The sequence below is a fragment of the Salmo trutta genome, chromosome 35 (assembly GCF_901001165.1).
Source record: "Salmo trutta chromosome 35, fSalTru1.1, whole genome shotgun sequence".
Taxonomy (NCBI): Eukaryota; Metazoa; Chordata; class Actinopteri; order Salmoniformes; family Salmonidae; genus Salmo; species Salmo trutta.
The window spans coordinates 14285292-14305134 of NC_042991.1; the positions used below are offsets into that span (position 1 = coordinate 14285292).

General features: G+C 43.1%; 1 protein-coding gene across 2 annotated transcripts in view; it reads right to left on the minus strand.

Moving 5' to 3' along the window:
• syne2a (spectrin repeat containing, nuclear envelope 2a) overlaps positions 1 to 19843 on the minus strand; it is a 258178-nt gene that overhangs the window by 24384 nt on the left and 213951 nt on the right. For both annotated transcript variants that reach the window (XM_029733409.1, XM_029733408.1), the window contains 4 exons: positions 16341 to 16466; positions 14178 to 14333; positions 7607 to 7765; positions 4938 to 5104 (listed from right to left, as the gene is read on the minus strand). In XM_029733409.1, the coding sequence (XP_029589269.1) occupies positions 4938 to 5104; positions 7607 to 7765; positions 14178 to 14333; positions 16341 to 16466 (608 nt within the window). The remainder of the gene's footprint in view (positions 1 to 4937; positions 5105 to 7606; positions 7766 to 14177; positions 14334 to 16340; positions 16467 to 19843) is intronic.

A 19843-nucleotide genomic window follows, 5' to 3' on the forward strand; every position in this document is an offset into this window, starting at 1 on the left:
GCTATGCTAAAATAATCTAATGTTTTTCTTTCACCGTAAAGCCTTTTTGAAATCGGACAATGTGATTGGATTAACGAGTAGAGTATCTTTAAAATGCCGTATAATACTTGAATTTTAATTTTGAGATTATTTTGTTTTGAATATCGTGCCGTGCTATCTCACTGGTTGTTGTCCAACCAATCCCATTATCGGGATTGTATCCTTTTAAGAATTTAAATACACTACTGAGATGGTATTCAATAAATAAGTTGTTACATCTAACTTGTCCAAGCAGGAATGCATGATTGAAAATATTTTGATATGCAACCTAATTTTGCGTTGACAATTAGGCTATTTCTGTTCTATTTTACTGGTAAAATAGGGCTCCAGAATTTTCAGATTTCTTTGTTCAACAGAGATATATGCCTTCATCTTTATGTGCACTAATATTATTTATACAACGGGTGGGTCTAATCCTGAATGCTGATTGGTTAAAACCGCATTCCAGCCGATGTCAATTTCACAAGTTACCACCGGCTAAATCTATGAATTTAAAATGCCTATTTACTCTGTTCAATCCTATTTACTCTGTTCAATCCACTCTCATCAGCCCGGCCAGGCAATTTATAAACTTGATCTCCACTATAAAAAGTATTTAGACATTATCTCAAATTTCTTTTAGACTAACATTTCATTTTCAACAGCGGAGATTTGTATAAACCTTGCTCTCTTTCTCTCTGGCATTTGCAACATTGTTTCATTGTTCAAATTTGTTCACATTTTCTATACCAGGCGAAATCGTGTATCATTAGCTCATTGTTATGGATGTATCCAAATAGATGTCACTAGAAAACAGCTTCAACAAACACAAATGCAGCTACTTTGCTGTTATTCTGGCTGCACTGTTTGACATGACTGAGTTCGACGTAGTTGGCTAGCAAGCAAGCAATGGATAAGAACTTTGCCAGCCAGTATGGCAATGGAACATTTATAATGAACAAAAGACTGAACGACTGGGTCGCGTCTCTGGCAACCAAACCGATAGAACGAATGATCAGCCGGCTTGGGTAGCAACCCTAGATTTGTGTCGGGACTATATCTTGTGGAAGGATGAAATAGTATGAATAAATTATTCAAAATAACATTTTTAATGAAAATATGTCAATCATTATTTGAATATGTTTGTAACCCATTGTATGAAGCCGGTGTTTGGCGGATATTGTCACGACTTCCGCTGAAGTCGGCCCCTCTCCTTGTTCGGGCGGCGTTCGACGTCACCGGCTTACTAGTTACCACCGACCTATGTTTCCCTGTTTGTTTGGTTTTGTCTTAATTATACACACCTGTTTATGATTCCCTGATTATGTTCATTATTTAACCCTCTGGCTTTCCTGTTTGTCTTGTCCGTGATTGTTTCCTGTTTTGTAATTGTTGGAGGTGTTCCTCCCTACCATGTCTTATTGCTGTGGGAGAAGTTGGATTATTGTTTTTGAGTAAACACGTTTTGTTTGTACTGATCCCTGTGTCCTGCACCTGACTCCGATACTTCTCCTAACGAAAATCATTACAGATATATTGGCACGGTTTGCCGGCCCATGCCAATATATCCTCTAAACACCGGCTTCTCAGGCATTATCACTTAAATATAGACCTAATTCACCACCTGAGGAACCACCTCAAAACACATTAGCTAGATAGCTAACTAAATATAATATCTACTGCTAATGTAATAATATAATAGTAAATGTAATGTCCTAACAAAACGTTGCTATCAGTGCACTTACGACGGCTGATGCACAATTTCGTCCCCTTCGTATTTCAAAGACATCAGGTATATTGTTTGTAAAACAGTGTGCCTTGAGCACAATAATGATCGTTGAGAAATAAAATTATACCTACAGAAAGCTGAGACCCTCCTCTCTTTGATATAGACAACTAGTTGCTTCCAAAGTATTTTTTGTCCTGCATTGCATTTCGAAATGTTATACAATCACGAGGGGCACACAAGGGGGGAGAGAGAGCGTGAGAGGCTCACTCATTACAGCAGCTGGCCTCTGTGAAACAGGCAGGCACAGCATCAGGGCAGACACTTTTATTACAGGAATCATGAGGACAATGCATTATACTGTTTAACAGGTTTTATCTGCCCAAAAAATAGGAGGTTTTGATTGAGGTGACCAGAATAATGTGCAGCTTGAAGCAGTGCAACTAATATGTATTGTATTGCAATTCAACTTTAAACGGTTAATATACAGTATACATGTAACAAAACTAAACCAAACTAAACTTAACCAAGCACTAAACTAAACCAAACTGAGCGCAAACAAAACTAAACCTAACAAAACTAGAGTAAACCACACTAAACTAATCAAAACTATACCAAACTAACCATGAGACCCACATTCCCTCCCACATTTCTCGCAAAATCTGACAGCCCAACAAAGAGTTGGGCCACACAAAAGACACTGAGCCCCAGGGCAAGCCTCCATGCTGAGCCAGTGTATAGGAAGAGAAGGATGGCTAGAGGGACAAAGAACGTGTGAAGAGGTATGGAGAGAGAGAGAACATTAAGGGAAAGGGAGAAAAAAGCAAGGTAAACAAAGTGACCGTCGCTATGGGGGGGGGTGTTCAAGTCACTTGGAGACAAGGCTCTATAGAGGTTACAGTTATATAGTAACAATGGTCACCACACACGTCTCGCCTGAGACTTTGAGAGTGCAGGAGTGACTTCCTGAACTTATAATGGTCTGGGTATAAGATGTATTAAGAACAGATGTAGGATCAGCTCACCCTCCCCAAACCCTAACCTTAATCATCAAAGTAAAAACACAACAACACGCAAACCTGTCCATAGACCGGTAGCAAGAACAATGTCATGCTACTCCAAGCTTAACCTTTAGCTTAGCAAACAATGCTCTCAGGGCCGTAGCGAGGGTCTGAGTTTTATTGAGGTCTGGAGGTCAAGACATTTTAAAGTTGAAGCTCATTAACTGCATTTCTATACAATTTAAAAACTCTAAAATGGTGTTTGGAAAACAGCAAAAACAAGCAAAAATGACCCCAGCTTTAGCTTAATTCACCTCAGTCGATCTACAAACACATAGCCTATTAGCAATAAATTAGCCACTACACATTAACTCAGCACCCGGATTAAAAACTATAATTTAATACTTACAGAGAGATCTGTTCGCAGAAAATTATTGTATTAACATGAGGTAAAGAAATGTCTGCGTTACAGAACAATTTTGCTTTGCAGTTTTAAAGCTAATTTCCTGCAATTCTACTCATTTTGCCATGACTTATGACATGTTAATATGATATCTGAGTAAGTGACTAACAAAATCAAATGGGGACTCCTGAAGGTCAGGGCCCCTGGGCACGTGTCATACCTGTTTCAACCTAGCAACACTCAGCCTTTGTTTCCCATATAGGTGTCAGGAGTGATGATGGCCCACCCCAAAGAATAGTCAAGGACCCACTATGGCATAAACTTTATAGTAACTCACACTGTACCCTGTAGTTCACCAATGTTCCTTCAGCTTGGCAGCTGCTGTACAATCACTTTTGTTATATTCATTATCATCTACTGTCTACATAGCCAGCCACAGTGCGTACCCACAGACAGATGGACAGTCTTGGAATCAGAGGGGATTTAGCGTGTATGGCCCACCTCAAAAGTCTAGGACTGTACCATATGGCCTTACGTCTGCCTTCCGAGTTCCCCTTTTTCAGCCCAAGAGTGGAGGGGACCCAAGCAAGTTGGAGTGGGAGGAGAAGGGGGTGTGGGTTCTGTCGCCCCACATTAGCCGTGACGTGGTGGGGGCTAAACAATAGGAAACAGCACTATAGCCTACTGGCGCTAACGATAGCCTGGACCCCCTGTCAGCATCTGTTATCCGGTTAGCATAAAAGCTGACTAGCCGTAGTGCTAAACGATGTTGCCACTGTGAACAACACTCACAGCACTCCCTATGAACAATGTGCCATCCGTTGTCTCTGTGGTGTCTGTCACCCAGACAAGCTGAGCGCTGTGGTATCGGAGCATCGGGTCTCAGACCAACAGGCTTAGAGACTATTTACATGTTAAAGACTATCTGCAGCTAGAAACTATTTGCAACACTGACTCTCCATACATGAAAACCTTACACACAAGCGTGCGCACACACACACACACACACACACACACACACACACACACACACACACACACACACACACACACACGCTGTTGCTCTATTTATACTATTTATTTAACTGCGCGACCTAGTCACTATTCAATTTATGTTTGTAAATACAGTCATACTTGACATGCACATTCATAATCATACATATCCGTTACTACTTTGCATACTACCTTCTTGTAATTACTTGATATTTTTTATTTGACTTGATATTTTCTATTTTGCATTTGGCCTTTTATTATCGATATTGATTATTGTACTGCAATATTGAGGGAGCTACCATGCAAGCATTTCACTGCACCATTTATAAATCCTGTAAACTGTGTATGTGTCACTTGTTGTCTTGTTGCAGCTTCTGTAACCCTTACGATTGTGGTAGTAGTAGAAGTAGTAGTAGTGCTAGTGGTGGTAGTACTGTAGTAGAAGGAGTAGTAGTAGGCCTAGTAATAGAAGCAATAATTTGGTGGGTGCTTATATTTGTCCTAAATATGTTTCTTGCATATACCAACTTTCCCTGAGAGTGGGGTCACAGCCAGGGTGAGTCATTATCAACGGCAAACCTGGAGCGTTGCTCAAGGGCACATAGACAGATTTTTCACCTTGTTGGCTAGGGGATTCAAACTAGAGACCTTTCCATTCCGGGACCAACACTCTAACCGCTTAGGCTACCTTCCGCTAGTAGCAGTAGCCTGTCTCCCCTTCATTTCATACTGTCTCTGTCATTGGAAAACAATAAAAAAAAAACCTGAGCCCAGTTTTTAAATGTGCTAGCCTCACCTGGCCTCAATGTGGTGGAAGAGGTGCTGCCAGCGGTCCCTGGCGTCCCTCAAGGTGCCGTGGAGCTGGGCCTGCTTGGCCTGGTCGCTGGCCAGCATCAGCTGCTCCCCCAGCTGCTTGAGGTGGCTTTTGTTCTCACTGAACAGGTTGATCTCCTCCATACAGTCCTATGAAGAAGAAGATGAAGAATAATACTTTTCTTTTCAGATCACCCAAATCTGTCTTTTGCTTTAGTAGTCTGCTCCCTCTCCCTTTCAAGGAGAGGGAGGAGACTACCAAACCTGGGTCAAATACATGTTTAAAATGATGTACTTTCAGCTACATCAAGTGCATTTCAAATACATATTTACAACAGATAAGGGGGATCGATGACCTAGCTAACAACTTCTTCTCAAAGCCCACCCCCCGTTCTTTCGGCTACCCACTCACTCAGGTATCTCCAAATCATTTTGGGGGGGCTTTCAAACAATTGAGGCAATTGTGCAATTTTTTCAATGTCATGGCCAAACTTAAATCAACTGAAATCAACTCCATATGTGTGATGTTACTTAAAGGTGATTAGGCTGTAAAAAAAAAAAGACTGCCCCTATCGCTTCCATTGATTGTTTGCTAGCGGTGGCTAAAATTAGCTGTAGTTTATAGTGGCTAACCATAGAGATCCTATTAAATTATTATTATTATTATAATTTTACGTGGCTAACATCAAGTTATAAAATCATGAACTTCTGCTTTAAGCTTTGATCATGGGGTGCCCACAAGAGGAAGGGCTGCTAAACAAAGATCACTTTCTATTTAAAGCGTTGAATTGATTTATTTTTTCTCACACCACATCAAAAACATGAACACACCCTGTGTACTAAATGACTACCATCGATGATGAGAAAGAAAAGGAGGTGTTATCTAGGCTAAATTCAATAGAAAGGGCCATTGTTGTACTGTACAGAAAGAAAGGGGTTGGCCACATCCTCATGTACCCATTCTGCCCTAAATCACTGAAGCTGGAGACTCATATCTCCCTCACGAGCTTTAAGCACCAGCTGTCAGAGCAGCTCACAGATCACTGCACCTGTACATAGCCCATCTGTAAACAGCCCATCCAACTACCTCATCCCCATACTGTGTTTATTTACTTATCTTGCTCCTTTGCACCCCAGTATCTCTACTTGCACATTCATCTTCTGCACATCATTCACTCCAGTGTTTAATTGGTATATTGTAATTACTTCGCCACCATGGCCTATTTATTGCCTTACCTCCCTTATCTTACCTCATTTGCACACACTTTATATATACTTTTTTTCTACTGTATTATTGACTGTATGTTTGTTTATTCCATGTGTAACTCTGTGTTGTTGTATGTGTCGAACTGCTTTGCTTTATTCTTGGCCAGGTCGCAGTTGTAAATGAGAACTTGTTCTCAACTAGCCGACCTGGTTATTGATATGAACATATATTCAGCATGACATTCATGCAAGCATTATAATATATTTACAACCCAAAAGCAATGTGAAATGCACTCATAAGTTGTGCCATAAGCAATAAAAGGGTTAGCTGGCAACGTCACGAAAAAAAGGGGCAGAAGGTTGTGTGTTGTTTTTGTTCTGGATGGCCAGATAGCAACAATGACAAGCAACTGTCACGTGGTAAATCGTAAGTGGCTCGTTTCAAGTTGTTTGATCTTGTTCTTAATATGTCTTGTTTTGACTGATGTCTATGATAACATGTCTAAAATGTGTTAGCTAACCAACAACTGTAATGACGTATTTGAGACACAAGTGCTCATTGTGCAACCTTGTTTTCAAAATACATTGGGAATGAAATATACTGTAGTTGACATGTTATCAACAATCTAAGCCAACCCTGTCGGTTTTACCACATATTTGAGCATGCCTCGGTTTTGTTGCTTAACAATCAACCTCTCTACGTACTAAGCTTCGTCTGGGGTTGATATAGCCAGCTAGCTAAGCTACAGCAACTGCATACTTAGAATTGCATCATGGGAGATTAAATGCACCCTGGGAATCGTAGTATGGTGTAGACGAGGGCAATACAGAAGCTTCAAAATGACAAAAACAATGAATCGCACAGTATGACTAACAAAAACGATAAAATATCAACATTTGTCTTACAGTAGTACATATATACTAACAGCATAATAACTGTTTATAAAGTGGAGGAATTGTCCTTTAATTGAACTTTTCGTAGAAGTTGATGCATTTTTCAGAAGGGAAAATCAAGTAAAGTTAAGTTCTTCAGCAACAGGGTGATCAAATTAAGATCCTACATCTGTGTATAATTCTATGGACCCAGCATGGTCTGCAAGGTAAGGTAAACTGCGTATGCATACCAAACATGTTTTCTTTCAGTTTGAGAAGACAGTTATTTTTTACTTGAAAGAATGGGTTGTGACCAGGATTGTAGTGGAGCAAAAACATCCTCTATGTGCCTTTTTACATTGTAAAAAGCAATTACACAAAACTAAATTGGCAATGTTAGCATTAGTTTTTTACGTTGTCCCATTGCCGTTCAACTCAACCAGCATAAAGCATTTTCCCAAAAATGTTTGCCACTACGTCGCCAATTGTAAGTGACAATTTTATATATGGTTTACACTTAAGGCATCGGAGGATATGTCCTAAAATGTGCACTGTACCTCAGTTTCCTCTTACCTTCTTCAGTTTCTCCACCATCTCCTCGAGGCTGAGGTCTCCACTGTGCGACACCTTGTTCTCCATCTGGGTCAGCCAGTCGCACAGCTCCTTGTTCTTGTCGTTGAAAATGGTCCAGGCGCTGAGCCGGTCGGCGATCTCCTGCCTGCGTAGGGATACCTGAGAAGAGAAGGGAGGGGGAGGGGGAGTATATGTTGCCCCATGTGGAACACTGGAATGTACCATGCATTCATATATTAGGTTTCTTGACAGGGTGTCAAACTCAATTCCCAGTACCTGCTGGATTTTGCACTTTTACAATTGAGTTTAAGGGAGGAATGGAAACCTACATAAAGTGCGATCCTCGAGGACTGGATTTTGCTTGATAGACTAACAGGGGAAGGGATTGACAATCAGATGTGGAAAAAACATTGTGATGGGGGTCTTTCCTAGCCTGGTCCCAGATCTGTTTGTGCTTTCGCCTAATCATTTGCAAACATGGCATGACAATGAGGGAGTTGACATGATAGCACAAACAGACTGGCACTCAAGCTAGGTCTTGCCCCTCCAGTCTGAAACTGTAGGGCCACCTCAATTTTAATGAATCATTTTAGCCACTTTAACAGCATTAACTGAAAGTTAAGTTAAATAATACCTTCAGTAATGTTATTCTGATTGACAAAAAACAGACCTCAGGTCGAAAATGCTATATTTTGTCAAGTTACTTCAACACCCAGACCATAACAGAAAATCCTGAGAAGTTGGCCACATTTAACCCAAAAACAGGCACTGTCAACTAACTGTCACGCCTATTCCCGCTCCTGCTACTCCCGTCAGCGGTTTACTAACCACCGGTCTTGGCAACCATCATTACGCACACCTGCACCCCATCACCATGCACACCTGGACTTCATCACCACCTCCCTACATGGGAGTATTGGTCCATGTTTGTTATTATTAAACTCCCAAACTGCACCTGCTTCCTGACTCCCTGCATCTCTGTTACAGAATACTGCCTCAAATTATGGAAGCTGCAGAAGAGGAAGACATCTACCAGATGATCGATGAACAGGGACATCTACTCCAACACCACGATCAGCTGGCGCAACTGGGTGCGTCTATAGACGTGGTCCTCCGTGTCCTCCACTGCCTCGACACCACCCGAGAGGGTTCACCTCCAGCTAGCGAAGGGCCTTCTCCCACAAGTCGTCCCAGCGAGCCAGTCCCCCATCCTACACAGCAGTCCACCCTGGTCAGCGATGCCCAACTGTTCCTCCCGGACAAATATGACGTGACTCCATCCAAATGCTTTGACTTCTTACTCCAGTGCTCCCTCTATTTCGCCATCGAGAGGTCCAAGGTTGCCACGGTAATTTCCCTGCTGCCCGGGGGGTGGTGCCCAGACTCCTGCGAAGTACACCCTCATCTTCCGGACTGTGGCAGCCTCCAGCGGATGGAATAAGCCGGCGCTACGCACACTATTCCGAAGAGGACTGCGCAAGGAGGTCCAGACGGAGTTGGCGTGCCGGGACAATAACCTTTCCTTGGACGCACACATCGATGGCCATCAGCCTGGACAACCTTCTTCGGGCACCAGATCCTGCAGTGTCCGGGGCGTCCCAACCCAAAGTCCACAGGGGCAGAGGGATGGCTCCGTGATCATTCGTCTCCCAGGGTAGGCGTGAGTATTTCTTCATCATTTTCCGCCAAACCCTTCCTGGTTTCCATTTCACTGGTGGGCTGTCCCTCAGGTGTTGTCTCTACGGCACTAGTGGACTCCAGTGCCGCAGGGAAGTTTATCGACCAGGCCCTTGTCCCCTCCCTGAACATTACCTCGTATCTGCTCTCCTCTCCTTTTCCAGTCCAAGCCTTGGATAAACTACCATTGGGATTCGGCACTATCACAAACATCACAGCACCACTCACCCTCACTGTGGGACCCTTGCACCGGGAAAGCCTTCCCTTCCTCATCACCACAGCTCCCATACACAAAGTCATCCTTGGCCTCCCGTTGCTCCAACATCATCACCATCTACTGGTCGAGGATTAAAATCACTGCATTGGCACCCGGATGTCAGAAGACCTGCTTTCCCTTACCTTGTGGTTCCACGTCAGTTGAGAGTCCTGTGTGTGCCCTCCAGGCCACCATTCCGTCCTCCCATATCATTGGCCCTGTGTTTTGTGACGTAAATGTGGACAGCCGCCAGGCTCTGGAGAGGGAACCCGCGCCTGCTACCTGCACTCCTATGAGCGCACCTACGTCCCACGGAGGTGTGGGGTCGGCTCTTGACCTGGGCATACACATCCTTCGCTGCTCGACACCCAGGTATTACCCTCACTATTTCATCCATCTCTGTGAAGTACTGGTGGCCCACCTTAGCACAGGACGTCACCCGTTAGGTCAATTCATGCTCCATATGTGCCCAAACAAAATCTCCCCGGCACACTCCAGCAGGGAAACTCCTTCCCCTTCCCATGCCTCAGCGGCCTTGGTCCCATCTGTCCATAGATTTCGTTACTGATCTCCCTATGTCTGATGGTTTCACCACTATTACGGTTGTTGTGGACAGAAGCTCTAAATCCTGCCGTTTTTATCCCTCTGGTCTTCCTACCACTCTCCCGGTCGCTGAGGCACTGTTCCAGCAGGTCTTCCAGCACGATGGCCTTCCTGAGGACATCTTCGACCGTGGCCCCCAATTCACGTCATGGGTATGGAAAGCCTTCATGGAGAAGCTGGGTGTCACAGTCAGCCTCACTTCCGGGTACTGGCCTCAGTCTAACAGGTTTGAGAGGATGAACCAGGTTCTGGGGAGGTTCCTGAGGAGTCACTGCCAGGACGGGCAGGGGGAGTGGGCCTGATTCCTTCTCTGGGCAGAGTTCGCTCAGAATTCCTCCATTGCATCACTCCTCCATTGGGCTGACTCCCTTCCAATGTGTTCTGGGATATCAGCCAGCCCTGGCGCCATGGACCCCGAGCCAGACCGAAGCTCCTGCAGTGGATGAGTGGTTCAGACATGCAGAAAAGTTTTGGAACGATGCCCACATGAGGCTCCAGCGCACCGTCAGAAGGAACATGTGGATCGCCACCGCAGTTAGGGTCCTGTGTTCCATCCTGGTGATCGCGTCTGGCTCTCCACCCGGAACCTCTCACTCTGCCTGCCCTGTAAGAAGTCTGAGCCCCCAGTTCGTGGGGCTGTTCAAGGTTCTCTGGAGGATCAACAAGGTGACATATAGATTACAGCTCCCCCCTAACTACTGGATCTCACCCTCTTTTCATGTTTTCCTCCTCAGGCCGGTGGTTTCTGGTCCTTTGGTGGATGCCATCCCCCACGACACCCCTCCTGACTCCCAACGTCGTGGGGGTTGGCTCCAGTACCTGGTGAACTGGGAGGGGTATGGTCCAGAGGAGCGGTGTTGGGTCCCGGTGGACGACATTCTAGATCCCAACATCATTCGAGATTTCCACCTACCCCGTCCGGACCGCTCCTCGCCCTCGGAGCTACCCTCCTGGACCGGCATCGTCCGGCGGCGGTAGTAGTTCGTCGGGGGGTACTGTCACACCTACTCCCACTCTGGTGCATGACGCCGTCGGTTTTCTAACCATCGGTCCTGGCAACCCATCATTACGGACACCTGCGCCCCATCATCATGCACGCATGGACTTCATCACCACATTGATTACTTCCCCTTTATCTAGCACTCTGTATCCTCACTCATCAGGCAGTATTGCTTCTGTTTTCATGTCCAGACGCTTCTCTTGTTTTGTATCGCTCCATGTTCGTTATTATTAAACTGAATACCTGCGTCTCCGTTAAAAACTGTGAGTGAGGTTGAGTCTAAATCGAAAAGATAACACCATACAATGCAGGTCCGTTGAAAGTAGCCCATAAATAATACCCTGAAGTGCCAAAGGACTTTGAAAATGCCAATCCAAGTGGATTGGTTTTGTATCACTAGGCGAGCAAGGTTTTCGGCTGTATTCTACAGCTCCCATGCTATCGATGCCTATCAGTAAGGGGGCTACTTTAAGAATGCTTTTGGCTACTAATGCAAAATTGTACAGACCCAAAGTGCTTGCGATAAAACCTCCCTGCTGCCCATTCCATTCTGTGAATAATCTAGTTCTACCAGAAGATATCATAAGTGGAAAGGCATGGTACAAATATCCTACAGTACATAGTCTTATTCCCATTAAAGCAGCCTAATGCAAGTTTGACCCAGTTGTATAAAGTTGGCTTGTTCCAGAAAAGTGGACTTCTGACACATTTCATTGTACATTGAAAAGCAACAAGGAAAATTAATTTCAGTGTACTTTGTGAATTGACTGAGTTGAAATGGAATTGATCCCCACCCTTGTGTTTACCAGTTCACTATAAGGCAATGCAAATGCAAGAACCCTGGGGGACTCCCCATAATCAAATAAATTGAGCGAGGCCTCAAGACAGTCAAGCTTTTTTTAACATCAAATTAATATGGTCCATTTTCCTAATGACAGCTTAATGTGTAAATTATATTCCCATTACTCCACAAAGGAGGGGATGTTGATTGTTTTGAGGTCAAAGAGCTTAACTGGCAGGCATTGGTTCATTTGGTTGCCAATATTTCACTGTCTGTTGATAGTGTTTTTTTTCATGAGCGTGGCTCTTTCTCTCATATTCCATTAGGAGCAGTTTCTATTGTGACCTGTCATGCCCTGTGAGGAATTGCGTTGCCACCACAACAATAGGGGACAGGGGCTGTCTCCTGAAACACAGGCAGGCCACAGCCCTGGCTGGCCATCTGTCCCTCAGCCATTCCATTGACTGGCTCCACCTGCAACCTGTTAGACTTCTGGGGACAGCGCCATGTGTTGTGGAGACACTGTCATGTGGGACACACTGTCATATAAGGGCTCCATTGTGGTTCTATGAAGCATACAAGCATGATATGCACATCCCCAACTTCAGAAAACCTGTAATGGGCAAAAATATACTGTAGATATACAGTACCAAAACTTCATATCAGCTAAATATTCACAATTTGAAAGATAGCTTCATTACTCACGTTTTTTGAATTATTAATGTAATACCCATTCCCCATGTAAATCTCCACCGTGTAAGATGTATTAAATTTCAAAACCAAATCATCTCTCATCTTATCATCTTAAAAATATTGCATTACTCAATGAATTGGTTGAATATCTTTTTGAATTATTTCAGCATTAAATGTAATATATGCTAAAGGGGGAGATACGGAAATTGATCTCAAAATGCTAATATTGCTTATTGTAGTGGATTGTAAAACAAAACCAAAGTGTGGATTGAAGTCACTCCTTGCCCATAGACTGCTTTCAAGGTAAGGACATTTTTTTCTAAATATGTAAAATGAATGAACTATAATAGCAATGCAACACTATCTTCTAAGGATAACTAATGGCTGCTGCCAGCTCTGTGTCCCTACAAGTGCACCAGTTTCAACAATTTCCCTAACAGGTTGCAAGTTAGGGCAGTCACTGGAACCATGAGGGCACCATTGTTGCTCCAACAACAAGGACTAATGCACAACAACAAGTTAGTCATCAGAAAAAAACATTAACAGGCATTTATACAAAAAATGCTGTTTGTTTTTGATTTAAAGGGAGATGTAACTGTAGCTTCGAATACTGACCTCTGCTCAGCTAAAGAGCTGAACACCTCCATTCGCCATTGTTACAACTAGCCTGCATGGTAATTTATCTTACAGTTAGTAACGGACAAATTCAGTTACAAACTCCAACGGAGGCATTCAAATCACTCACGTGCTGCGGTCATTTCGTCTTACAATCAGTAATAGACAAATTCAGTTACAAACCCCAACAGAACTGTGAATGACCGTTTGACCACAGCGTTCAAACCGCCCATGTGCTTGTATCAGGACCCAATTAGGTCTCAAAACAATCAAACTAAATCCTGCCCCGCCCCCCCCCAAAAAAACTGTAAATCTTTCTCTCACTGACAAAGATGTACTGTACATCATTAGTAAAATATTATACCACATGAGAGCACAAATACTAATGTCTCTTACAGAGGCATTCAGAACCTCAACCCCTGAAACACAGTATGTGCAAATAACTATTGAGGAGATATTAAAAGGGCGCACTGGAAATGTCAAATGTTCAACACTATGTAATGTCAAACTCTTAAATCTTAAGCAGAAATAGAAACACATTACATTTTCAAATAATATTTTTGGGGAATGCAAGTATCGAATATATTTTTGCTGGCCAGTAGTGGCATTCCATTCAGCCACATGTCCGTTTTTCCCTCAATTCCATTCTGCTCCTATTCTCTTGTTGCACTGCCATGGATGAGTGTGTTTTGTGTGTGTCTCCACTCACTGGACACACATTCACCGGTCAAAGCCCCAGTAGTGGAGGAGCCTTTTGTGTGGCCAGAACATAGCTAGTGACTCCTCTATTTTATATCTCTCCCTTCCCTCTCTTCCACTTTCACTTTCTCTCAAATAAAATCAGTCTTCCTCTCTCGCTAACACACACACTGACAGACAGACATCTTATTTCTCTTTCCCCACATCTCTCTCTCTCTCTCCCTCTCTCCATCCATGCCCCTCTCACCTTTAGACAGAGTTCCTCCCACTGGCAGTGCAGCTGCTCCACCTGTCCTTGTAGTAGGGTAGCATCCCCGGCCAAGATGTACTGGGACAGATCCGTCTTCATGGTGGACAACTCCTTCATTCCACCAGCCCACAACTCCAGAGAGGCCTCGTTTTCCTGCATAACACACACACACGTACACAACACACACACCACTGACCGGTCAGGCACCCCGGCGCTGTAGTAAGTGCATACTAGTCGAGTACGTGTGTGTTTCTCTCTCTCTGTATGTGTGTCTCTCTCTCTTTCTCTCAAGCCCGCAGGATTAAGGGAGGGGGGGAGGGGAGCAAGGGGATAACTGGGAGGGGAGAGGAGGGAAGTAAAGGGGGGAAGGGAGAGGAGGCAAGGGGGAAACAGGGAGGAGTGTAGGAAACTCATAATAGTGGGACTCAGTGGGTGGCAGGATAATGGGAGCCTCCAAAACCTGTTGGTAACTCTGGCCCCTCTGTGAGTGCCTGAAAAAAAACCTCAATCAATTCACTTTCCCCCCTCAAATTCAAACTCAAACAACTTTCACTGGCATGACAGGAGTGATACCCAACACAGCAATGATTTTCCATAGCTGCAGTGATGAAATTACAAACCCAAACAAGCAAATGTGTGTGCTAAGAAAGCCGAAGAAGGTGTATTAGAGACAAGAAAAAAATACCATGTCTCTCCTCGTATCTTAGTGCGCGTTTTGTTTGTTTTTTTGTTTTTTTGTTTCCTTGCCTTATGTAGTGTGTTGAGACCCATGGACAATGCACTTTAAATAAACCTGATTGCACTTGACTATCTTTGCCACTGTTATCCTCATTCTTCACAATAGACGTACCTCTCCAATGAGACCTTGATCAACAGCCGCCCACAAAATGAGGTTAAAGGGTTAGTTCACTCAAAAACTATATTTTAGTATTTTGTTCATTAGTGCACTGTTAATATAATCCCAAAACGTTGTGCATTTCAGCAGTCAGGTTTCATATGATGCGAAACGCTCTGTTCTGAAAGTGCTCTACCTTGAAAACTTGACTGCAGACATGCACATTTTTGTAGATTGTATTAACAGTGGACGAATGAGCAAAATATTAAATATATTTTTGAGTGAACTATCCTTTTAAGTCAGGTCTGAGGTGCTGCTATTCCGCAGAATTGAAATAAAACAGTATTACATTGTATCTAGATGTTTGATTCTATCATTATCAATGCCTTGGCAATTTCTATGTCAGTAAGCACATTTCCATTCACAGTTTTTATGCGAGTAAAGTCATACCGTATAAAAACAAATCACGACAGCTGTGATGGAAAGTTTCGGTACAATTCTATGTCGACAGATCATTTGCAATCAGTGGGATCTTTTTGTATCGGTAAAATGTATTATGCAAGAAATGGCGGCGGAAACGCCTTTATGAGTCACCCGATGATATGGTGTGTGGTCCAACCACTACAACTTAGAAACCATGCAGTTAATTAGGCTACAGATGACATAAATGGTGATGAACTTCACAGAGTGGTGAAAGCACAAGGTGATGAGCTTGATGCTACTTTCAAATAAATATTGAGGGTCTTATTATGGAAAAATGATGATCGATGACAAATAAAAATATTATCGCTCTTATACATAATAGGCTAATCTCATCATTTATAGCCTACCTGCACAACCTACCCACACAGTATCTGTTGTTGCCTAGAGCGCACAAGACCAAAGTAGGTACATACATTTGCTATTTAACGCAACAGTTTTGGTGACTTCACTACATGAAAGTTACATGAAAAATACATTTTTGTGTGCACTACCTCATCACACCCTGATCGCAACAAGTCCGTTTGGTGTAAACACACCTCTGGTGGGAAAATACGCATATTTTATTCACGAAGATTTTAGATTATTCGCATAAAAATTGGTCTCTAATTGGTTGGAAACCTAGCTAGTGTTACTCACCTATTGACTTACCTCAAGTTTTACCTTCTAAGCTAACAGCACGGAGAGACACTAATATACACAGCTCAATATCACAAAGTGGGATGCACACACACGCAGTTGCATGTAAGCACACGCAGACGCACACCGGCATGCGTGTCCACACACACACACACACACACACACACACACACACACACACACACACAGATTGAGAAGGTAGTCACCTCTATGAGCTTCTCTTCACCCTGTAGCTCCTCCAGCCTCTCTGGCAGCGGTTGCTTCAGCCTGTCCCTGAGCTCATCCAGTTTGTGTGCGCTGTCGACTAGTCTAACCTGAAAGTGGCCCCAATTCTACAAGATATAGAGAAGTTAAATTTAACAATCTCACTGAATATTAGTTTACAGGTCAGTTCAGCAAAAAACAACATCAGATTAAATTGAATAGCGTGACTTAGGTAAAGTATATTATTCTATGGGCAAAAAGGGTTCCCAGAAATGGATAGGTCACACACTCTCCACATCCACAATCAAAAGTTTCAAATGCATTTTCTGAATATACCACTAAGACACAAATGTTACCCCAACTCTAATCAAAGATTCAGTCACACATTTGAGTGGGAGATTGGTGTGTATTTCCCTTTCTTTAATGACAATTAGCTATCTCTATTTCAGACATTGTCTACATACTATTGTGCTTGTGTCACAATTAAAAAAAAAAACATTTTTAAAAAATAATTATAATAATAATAATAATAAAAAAATATTGTGTCATTCCAGTGTTTTACTTGCTATATTGTATTTACTTCGCCACCATGGCCTATTTATTGCCTTTACCTACCTTATCACATCTCATTTGCTCACATTGTATATAGACGTATTTTTCTACTGTATTATTGACTGTATGTTTGTTTTACTCCATGTGTAACTCTGTTTTGTTATATGTGTCAAATAAATAAATAAATAATAATAAATAAAGAAATAATAATAAATAATAATAATGGTTAAATAAAGGTGAAAAAACCCCATATATATATTAAATAAAAGTCATGGCCTGGTCTGTTTCACCTGTTCCTGTGATTGTCTTCACCCTCTCCAGGTGTCACTTCTTTTCCCCAGTGTATTTATCCCTGTGTTTCCTGTCTCTCTGGGCCAGTTCATCTTGTATGTTTAGTCAAGTCAACCTGCGTGTTTTCCCCCATACTCCTTTTCTATTCTTTTGCTAGTCTTCCCAGTTCTGACCCCTGCCTGACTATGGACTACTTTCCTACCTGCCAGATCATCCTGCCTGCCCTGACCTTGGTTCTGCTTGCCCTTCGGTACCTATTGGACTCTGATCTGGTTTTTACCTTTTTGCACGACCATTCTCTTGCCTACCCCTTTGGATTATTAAACATTGTAAGACTCCAACCATCTGCCTCCTGTGTCTGCATCTGGGTCTCGCCTTGATAGCTTGGGGATTTCCCATTCACCGGGGCTGACATAAACTGTTTGGCTTGGCCTCCTAAATCTGCCTCATGTGTCTGCATCTGGGTCTCGCCTTGTGCCTATATAGCTTGGGGATTTCCCATTCACCGGGGCTGACATAAATTATTTGACTTGGCCTCCTGAATACCTATTTAGTGCACTACTTTTGACCAGGGCCCATAGGGCTCTGGTAAAAAATATAGTGCCTTCAAAAAGTATTCATACCCCTTGACTTATTCCATATTTTGTTGTGTTACAGCCTGAATTCAAAATGTATTAAATTTATATTTTTTAACACATGCAAAGTGTAAACATGTTTTTAGAAATGTTTGCTAATTTGTGGAAAATGAAAATGTCACAGCAGTCTGTGACCGGGAGTCCCATGAGGCGGCGCACAATTGTCCCAGCGTCGTCCAGGTTAGGGGATGGTTTGGCCGGCCCGGGATTTCCTTGTTCCACCGCTCTCTAGCAACTCCTTGTGGTGGACAGGGCACCTGCAAGCTGATTTCGATCGTCAGTTGTACAGTGTTTCCTCCGTCACATTGGTGCGGTTGGCTTCCGGGTTAATCAAGCAGTGTGTCAAGAAGCAGTGCGGCTTGGCAGGGTCATGTTTTGGGGGACGCATGGCTCTCGACCTTCGCCTCTCCAGAGTCCGTATGGGAGTTGCAGCGATGGGACAAGACTGTAACTACCAATTGGATATCACGATATTGGTGAGAAAAAAAGGGTTAAAAGTACCAAAAAATATATGAAATAAAAAATAATGTATGGTGTTATCTCCTCAGTTGGATCAACAACATTGTCACAGCCAAAACTCAAAATGCTTTAAAGTCACCATTGGCCTCATGGGGAAATCCCTGAGTGGGTTCCTTCCTCTCTGGCAATGGAGTTAGGAAGGACACCTGTATCTTTGTAGTGACTGGGTGTATTGATAACCAATCCAAAGTATAATTCATAACTTCACCATCCTCAATAGATGGGTTGGCTGACAATGTCTCAAAAATGATGTGCATGCTTCCATGGGGCAGAAGTCAACATGTTGTTGTGATTCTGGATGGCCAGACTGCTAACAAGAATGACAGGAAACTGACATGTAGTGGCTCGTTTTAGCTCGTTTAATCTTGTTCTTGATACCATGTCTTGTTTTGAGGTGTTTTGACTGACTTCATGTCAATGTGGTTCTAATTAGCTAGATAACTATCCAACAACTGTGACGATGTATTTGAGAGAAGTGCTCATTGTGCAAATATATTTATGTTTTCAATAAACATTGGAGACGAATTATGGCTTACATGTTGTCAACAATATAAGCCAACCATGTCTGTTTCGCTACATAGTTGCGCATGAGTCGATTCTGTTGCTAAACAACCATCCCTTCTATAGGTGCCCTTCTTTGCAAGGCATTGTAAAACTTTATTATTGCACAGAGTGAGTACATGCAACTTATTATGTGACTTGTTAAGCAAGTTGTTACTCCTGAACTTATGGGCTATTGTTTGTAAGCCAGTGACACCACATCTCAATGTAATGTGGAAAAAGTCAAAGTGTGCGAATACTTTCTGAAGGCACTGTAGTGTACTATATAGGGAATTGGGTGTCATTTTCGACACAACACTTAACTTGGCCTCCGTGGCCTCTGCTTTCATGCAGATCCTATGGAAGGGGTTCACACAACTAACCTGACCCCCCCAGGGGGTCGTAAACAACACTCACAGATGAGGTCATAATGGTTCCAACAGACAGCAACAAGTGTGCGTAGTCATTAGATGGCCACTCTAGAATGGTATAATTTTGTTTGCATGGGGTTTTCAAAGGGTTGGAATTAGGGTTAGGGTAAAGGTTTGGGTTTATGGTGGTTAAAATCGTGTTTGTGGTTATGAGGTGCGATACTTGTGCCCTTTCTAGCATGGCCAGATAGCAAAGACTCAAAGCAAGCCCCTTTCGAGGCTCACAGCTGCCTCTGTGTCACAGCAACAACCAATCAGACTCAGCAGCCTGAGGGGTGTGGTTTCATCCAACCTTTAAGACGGAGGTAAAGGAACCGCTCCTAAATTGACTTCAGGTTCAAATCTAGGATCAGCTCGCCATCTCCCAAATCCTAGCTACAGACTTTGCGGTGAAAACTGCAAAACTGACTTTACATCATCATCTCGGGAAAATGTCATCCTAAACCGTAGTGACAACTTTAAGGGCCGGTTTCCCAGACACAGATTAGCCCTAGTACTGGACTGAGAAGCGCTTTCAATGAGAATCTCCTCGTCTTA